General features: G+C 38.6%; 1 protein-coding gene across 3 annotated transcripts in view; it reads right to left on the bottom strand.

Moving 5' to 3' along the window:
* Positions 1-506: 506 nt before the first annotated feature.
* BPI (bactericidal permeability increasing protein) overlaps positions 507-8,223 on the bottom strand; it is a 404,793-nt gene continuing 397,076 nt past the window's right edge. For all 3 annotated transcript variants that reach the window (XM_053718972.1, XM_053718811.1, XM_053718892.1), the window contains 2 exons: positions 2,471-2,547; positions 507-881 (listed from right to left, as the gene is read on the bottom strand). In XM_053718972.1, coding sequence (XP_053574947.1) covers positions 843-881; positions 2,471-2,547 — 116 coding nt within the window. In that variant the 3' untranslated portion in view covers positions 507-842. The remainder of the gene's footprint in view (positions 882-2,470; positions 2,548-8,223) is intronic.

The raw sequence follows: 8,223 nt of genomic DNA, 5'->3' as shown, positions 1-8,223 counted from the left end.
TATCATTATTTTGGTTGCGTGTTTTTTTTTTTTAAGACTTCGTTTGCCTACGCTGCATCCAGGTGGATTCTTTTGGCTGCGCGCACAGCCAACATTCTTTTGGCTGCCTTGCACAGCCAACATTCCTTTGAGGATGTGTGCGCAACTGGCGACGGCAACGGACATGTTACAAACGTGATTATAGTATAGATATTTACCTAGCAGCAACTGCAAGAAAATAAAGCAAAATAAAGATTTATCCTACCAAAAGTTTATTTTCTTTTTCTCGCCCTTCCTCTTCTACTCCACTGTTTTTGGGGGTTAAATCTTTAATTTGCTTTATTTTCTTACAGATATCACTAGATTAATTAATGTAACATTAATAACAACATTGACTGTCCCTTTAAATTGAATGCAGTAGAAAATAGTTGTCTGTGAACAACTGGTATTACTGTATTAAAGCTCATTGACTGATAGGAACAAGTTTCAGAGCTCCACTGGTAGAGCAGTACATGTTTCTACAAAACTAACAGGAAAAAGTGGGTTTATTTAACACAAAATGAGCAAAACCAGCTATTTCAAATACAAAAATAAACAGAAGATTCCCATACATTTAATATTCTGCAGCTGGTATAGCAAGTAATTGGGAACACATTAAGACAAAACAAATTTAACAAAACAGTGTACATTTAAGTGCAGGATATACAATGAACTCTTTGTGCTGACTACCAGCACTGTAAATTTTTACATTTAGTTTGACAAAAAAAACATTTCATGAAAACAAGCTAAAGTTTTGTGTTCTTGCATGTGAAAATAATTTCTGTTCCGTTCTTTATTCATTAAATATTTTACTGATCCAAAGTTTATCCATTGTGGACATTAGCACCGAACAGGATAAAGTTCTGAAAGAAAAAGATAGATCCTTCAGTATGCAACTCTGACAGTTTAAAGGAAGAAGCAAAAACAAGTAATCACATTTTAGGCTACACTATAAAATGACATTAAACACTAATAAGTGCTAGATATAAATATGTTTTTAAAGAAAAGATTGTCTAGAAAATAATTAAAATATTAAAATAAGAAAAATAAATCTATATGTTTAAATATTGAAGAAATCAGTGTAAAGTTTTAGTTTCTATAATGTACTTTAGTTATTTAGTTTCTATAAATGAATGGGCACTGCCATATTGAAACCTAAATTACCTTAATCTCTTCTGCTGGGACAGATATAAAAGAGCAAACTACAAAAAAGGGCGCCTCATAGTGTAATCTTGTTTTGAAGTCAGGGATGTAATGGTAATAGGTGTGCTTACCAGAGATGTAGGCACCGTACTGTGACCGGTGCAAAACAGCAGGCTAGCACTTAACAGTGGCTAGTACACTGAATCCGGTTCCACTGGTCGTTACCACCGCTGTGTTTAGACGCTGCACGGCTGTTGGTGAATGCCTTTCCGTATCGGCTATGAGGTGATATAAAATCAAGGACAAGGCTTTTTATTGTCTGAAGAAACGACCTGTGTTTTGGTTGAGAAACGCGTTACAATAAAGTGTTTTCAATTTTTAAATATCGGAAGTTGTTCTTGATTTTATATCACCTCATAGCCGATACGGAAAGGCATTCACCAACAGCCGTGCAGCGTCTCAACACAGCGGTGGTAACGACCAGTGGAACCGGCTTCAGTGTACTAGCCACTGTTAAGTGCTAGCCTGCTGTTTTGCACCGGTCACAGTATGGTGCCTACATCTCTGGTAAGCACAACTATTACCATTACATCTCTGACTTCAAAACAAGATTACACTATGAGGCGCCCTCTTTTCGTTTTTGTCTTTTAACAGTCTACCTTACACTTCGGGATCAAGAGGAGCTGCCCTGCTTAACATCTGTCACATCATTCATTATTCAGGATTCTTATATATATTTGACTATCTGAAACATTTGTTACAAACTCAACGTGCTCAAAACATCTGTGAATACAACAGTACTCACAACATTATACATTTCTCAGCGCGCCTCTTTTTTTCCCCGTCTGGGATTATAAAAGAGCAAACAGCTGCTTTGTGAAATATAACAATTTTAAAGGTTTTGCAATTCTCAAGGGAGAGCATAATTTTAAAACGATATATTTCAGAGGTAAGTTATAGAAAAAGCAGACAAGATAAATATCAAATATACATTGCATACTTTTATCATGTTTAGTAAAATATTTCACTGGGGACTTTAAATCTTTAAGCAGCTCAGATATTGACCACTTTGTGCTATGGACTATAAACTGTATTTCTATGATAGTGCTAAAGTTTAAAACACTCCTGGATGGGAAAAAAGGCTTTTTTCCCATCCAGGGGTGTTTTTGGCAGTTGTCGTTTTGTTTGAGAGAGCAGCCTTCGATCTTCGTCCATCTTCTGAATCCGATTTGTTTGACGCCCAGCGCACCTCCAGAGTTTGATCCGTCATCCTCTTTTTTCCTAATGTTTAAAAGACAGACAAACTAACCTCATATGGTTGTAGGACAACATCTGTGAGCTGCACATGATCCAGCAGTGGCAGTGGGTACCCTTTCTTCAGAATTTCTGGAGAGATTAAAGAGAGAGTGAGTTGTATAAGGTGCATATAACATATTAGACTCACATTACAGAAAAATTCAAGAAAACTGTAGATATTTTTCTCACTAAAAACCAGACATACAAATATGCATTTTCTTTAATAAATATGTATAGGGGTTTCCATGAAATATAGCAGGTCACAAAACAGAGAAGGAATTTAAGGCCTAGATTTAGAGTTCGGCGGTAGCCGTGAAAACCAGCGTTAGAGGCTCCTAACGCTGGTTTTAGGCTACCGCCGGTATTTGGAGTCAGTGATTAAAGGGTCTAACGCTCACTTTTCAGCCGCGACTTTTCCATACCGCAGATCCTCTTACGTCAATTGCGTATCCTATCTTTTCAATGGGATCTTCCTAACGCCGGTATTTAGAGTCGTTTCTGAAGTAAGCGTTAGAATTCTAACGACAAAACTCCAGCCGCAGGAAAATAGCAGGAGTTAAGAGCTTTCTGGGCTAACGCCGGTTCATAAAGCTCTTAACTACTGTACCCTAAAGTACACTAACACCCATAAACTACCTATGTACCCCTAAACTGAGGTCCCCCCACATCGCCGCAACTCGATTACATTTTTTTAACCCCTAATCTGCCGACCGCAACCTACGTTATACTTATGTACCCCTAATCTGCTGCCCCTAACACCGCCGACCCCTGTATTATATTTATTAACCCCTAACCTGCCCCCCACAACGTCGCCGCCAGCTACTTACAATAATTAACCCCTAATCTGCCGACCGCAAAGCGCCGCCACCTACGTTATCCTTATGTACCCCTAATCTGCTGCCCCTAACACCGCCGACCCCTATATTATATTTATTAACCCGTAATCTGCCCCCCTCAACGTCGCCGACACCTGCCTACACTTATTAACCCCTAATCTGCCGAGCGGACATGAGCGCTACTATAATAAAGTTATTAACCCCTAATCCGCCTCACTAACCCTATCATAAATAGTATTAACCCCTAATCTGCCCTCCCTAACATCGCCGACACCTAACTTCAATTATTAACCCCTAATCTGACGACCGGAGCTCATCGCTACTATAATAAATGGATTAACCCCTAAAGCTAAGTTGCTTACGGACGCGGCCAGCCTCAAAAACGTGCTCGTGCACGATTCTCCCATAGGAAACAATGGGGCTGTTTGAGCTGAAAAAAAACCTAACACCTGCAAAAAAGCAGCGTTCAGCTCCTAACGCAGCCCCATTGTTTCCTATGGGGAAACACTTCCTACGTCTGCACCTAACACTCTAACATGTACCCCGAGTCTAAACACCCCTAACCTTACACTTATTAACCCCTATTCTGCCACCCCCGCTATCGCTGACCCCTGCATTATATTATTAACCCCTAATCTTCCGCTCCGTAAACCGCCGCAACTTACATTATCCCTATGTACCCCTAATCTGCTGCCCCTAACACCGCCGACCCCTATATTATATTTATTAACCCCTAACCTGCCCCCCACAACGTCGCTGCCAGCTACTTACAATAATTAACCCCAAATCTGCCGAGCGGACCTGAGCGCTACTATAATAAAGTTATTAACCCCTAATCCGCCTCACTAACCCTATCATAAATAGTATTAACCCCTAATCTGCCCTCCCTAACATCGCCGACACCTAACTTCAATTATTAACCCCTAATCTGACGACCGGAGCTCATCGCTACTATAATAAATGGATTAACCCCTAAAGCTAAGTCTAACCCTAACACTAACACCCCCCTAACTTAAATATAATTTAAATCTAACGAAATTAATTAACTCTTATTAAATAAATTATTCCTATTTAAAGCTAAATACTTACCTGTAAAATACATCCTAATATAGCTACAATATAAATTATAATTATATTGTAGCTATTTTAGGATTAATATTTATTTTACAGGCAACTTGGTAATTATTTTAACCAGGTACAATAGCTATTAAATAGTTAAGAACTATTTAATAGTTACCTAGTTAAAATAATTACAAAATTACCTTTAAAATAAATCCTTACCTAAGTTATAATTAAACCTAACACTACCCTATCAATAAATTAATTAAATAAAATACCTACAATTACCTACAATTAACCTAACACTACACTATCAATAAATAAATTAAATACAATTGCTACAAATAACTACAATTACATAAACTAACTAAAGTACCAAAAATAAAAAAGAACTAAGTTACAAAAAATAAAAAAATATTTACAAACATAAGAAAAATATTACAACAATTTTAAACTAATTACACCTACTCTAAGCCCCCTAATAAAATAACAAAGACCCCCAAAATAAAAAAATTCCCTACCCTATTCTAAATTAATAGAGTTAAAAGCTCTTTTACCTTACCAGCCCTGAACAGGGCCCTTTGCGGGGCATGCCCCAAGAAAATCAGCTCTTTTGCCTGTAAAAAAAAACATACAATACCCCCCCCAACATTACAACCCACCACCCACATACCCCTAATCTAACCCAAACCCCCCTTAAATAAACCTAACACTAAGCCCCTGAAGATCTTCCTACCTTGTCTTCACCATCCAGGTATCACCGATCCGTCCTGGCATCCGGTGCTGAAGAGGTCCAGAAGAGGCTCCAAAGTCTTCCTCCTATCCGGCAAGAAGAGGACATCCGGACCGGCAAACATCTTCTCCATGCGGCATCTTCGATCTTCTTCCATCCGGTGCGGAGCGGGTCCATCTTGAAGCAGCCGACGCGGATCCATCCTCTTCTTCCGGCGTCTCCCGACGAATGACGGTTCCTTTAAGGGACGTCATCCAAGATGGCGTCCCTCGAATTCCGATTGGCTGATAGTATTCTATCAGCCAATTGGAATTAAGGTAGGAATATTCTGATTGGCTGATGGAATCAGCCAATCAGAATCAAGTTCAATCCGATTGGCTGATCCAATCAGCCAATCAGATTGAGCTTGCATTCTATTGGCTGTTCCGATCAGCCAATAGAATGCGAGCTCAATCTGATTGGCTGATTGGATCAGCCAATAGGATTGAACTTGATTCTGATTGGCTGATTCCATCAGCCAATCAGAATATTCCTACCTTAATTCCGATTGGCTGATAGAATACTATCAGCCAATCGGAATTCGAGGGACGCCATCTTGGATGACGTCCCTTAAAGGAACCGTCATTCGTCGGGAGACGCCGGAAGAAGAGGATGGATCCGCGTCGGCTGCTTCAAGATGGACCCGCTCCGCACCGGATGGAAGAAGATCGAAGATGCCGCTTGGAGAAGATGTTTGCCGGTCCGGATGTCCTCTTCTTGCCGGATAGGAGGAAGACTTTGAAGCCTCTTCTGGACCTCTTCAGCACCGGATGCCAGGACGGATCGGTGATACCTGGATGGTGAAGACAAGGTAGGAAGATCTTCAGGGGCTTAGTGTTAGGTTTATTTAAGGGGGGTTTGGGTTAGATTAGGGGTATGTGGGTGGTGGGTTGTAATGTTGGGGGGGGGTATTGTATGTTTTTTTTTACAGGCAAAAGAGCTGATTTTCTTGGGGCATGCCCCGCAAAGGGCCCTGTTCAGGGCTGGTAAGGTAAAAGAGCTTTTAACTCTATTAATTTAGAATAGGGTAGGGAATTTTTTTATTTTGGGGGTCTTTGTTATTTTATTAGGGGGCTTAGAGTAGGTGTAATTAGTTTAAAATTGTTGTAATATTTTTCTTATGTTTGTAAATATTTTTTTATTTTTTGTAACTTAGTTCTTTTTTATTTTTGGTACTTTAGTTAGTTTATGTAATTGTAGTTATTTGTAGCAATTGTATTTAATTTATTTATTGATAGTGTAGTGTTAGGTTAATTGTAGGTAATTGTAGGTATTTTATTTAATTAATTTATTGATAGGGTAGTGTTAGGTTTAATTATAACTTAGGTTAGGATTTATTTTAAAGGTAATTGTGTAATTATTTTAACTAGGTAACTATTAAATAGTTCTTAACTATTTAATAGCTATTGTACCTGGTTAAAATAATTACCAAGTTGCCTGTAAAATAAATAGTAATCCTAAAATAGCTACAATATAATTATAATTTATATTGTAGCTATATTAGGATGTATTTTACAGGTAAGAATTTAGCTTTAAATAGGAATAATTTAATAAGAGTTAATTAATTTCGTTAGATTTAAATTATATTTAAGTTAGGGGGGTGTTAGTGTTAGGGTTAGACTTAGCTTTAGGGGTTAATCCATTTATTATAGTAGCGATGAGCTCCGGTCGTCAGATTAGGGGTTAATAATTGAAGTTAGGTGTCGGCGATGTTAGGGAGGGCAGATTAGGGGTTAATACTATTTATGATAGGGTTAGTGAGGCGGATTAGGGGTTAATAACTTTATTATAGTAGCGCTCAGGTCCGCTCGGCAGATTTGGGGTTAATTATTGTAAGTAGCTGGCAGCGACGTTGTGGGGGGCAGGTTAGGGGTTAATAAATATAATATAGGGGTCGGCGGTGTTAGGGGCAGCAGATTAGGGGTACATAGGGATAATGTAAGTTGCGGCGGTTTACGGAGCGGAAGATTAGGGGTTAATAATATAATGCAGGGGTCAGCGATAGCGGGGGCGGCAGAATAGGGGTTAATAAGTGTAAGGTTAGGGGTGTTTAGACTCGGGGTACATGTTAGAGTGTTAGGTGCAGACGTAGGAAGTGTTTCCCCATAGGAAACAATGGGGCTGCGTTAGGAGCTGAACGCTGCTTTTTTGCAGGTGTTAGGTTTTTTTTCAGCTCAAACAGCCCCATTGTTTCCTATGGGAGAATCGTGCACGAGCACGTTTTTGAGGCTGGCCGCGTCCGTAAGCAACTCTGGTATCGAGAGTTGCATTTGCGGTAAAAATGCTCTACGCTCCTTTTTTGGAGCCTAACGCAGCATTTTTTTGAACTCTCGATACCAGAGTTAATTTTATGGTGCGGCCAGAAAAAAGCCCGCGGAGCGTTAACAGCCCATCTACCGCCAAACTCCAAATCTAGGCCTAAGAGTTTATAAAATAAGGAAATGTCATATTCTGCACTTAGTAGATGACTTTGACTAAAATTTAGCCTAGGCTTGATAAAAAAAAAACTAGGCCTGAGTTTAATTGTTGTGCCATATATTCTAGTAAATAACTACCAATAAAAAAAGAACAAAAGAAGAGGTTAAATAAAAGCGGTATGCTCTAACAAATCAGAGCATTTTATTTTTTTCCAATAGAATGACCTTTTAAGAGGATACATGGGTGACCAAAGATATATATTAGAAGGTAGTAAAAAAATATAAGATCATAATAATATCAATATATACCGGTATATATATATATATATATATATATATATATATATATAAACTTCAAAGACAGAGAAGCACTCTCCGGTTTTGATATATCACAAGAGTATTGTTTAATACAGGTAACGTAATACAGGTAACGTTTTGGGGTTAACTCCTTCCTCAGACCATTAACCTTGAAACGTTACCTGTACTAAACCATACTTTTGTGCTATATCGAAACTTGAGAGTGCCTGCCTGTTTGTATTGAATCTGCAGTGCACCCTGGAAGTTGGGATTAAGTTGAGTGAGTGCTGGTTCCTGGATTGGACTATGTGTGTATGTATGTATGTATATGTATATATATATATATATATATATATAACATCCATCATATTTTATAACTAAGTAT

The sequence above is a fragment of the Bombina bombina genome, chromosome 1, assembly GCF_027579735.1.
Source record: "Bombina bombina isolate aBomBom1 chromosome 1, aBomBom1.pri, whole genome shotgun sequence".
NCBI classification, from domain to species: Eukaryota; Metazoa; Chordata; class Amphibia; order Anura; family Bombinatoridae; genus Bombina; species Bombina bombina.
The sequence above is the reverse complement of the archived record's forward strand: the minus strand, read 5'-3'. Positions and strand labels throughout refer to the sequence as shown.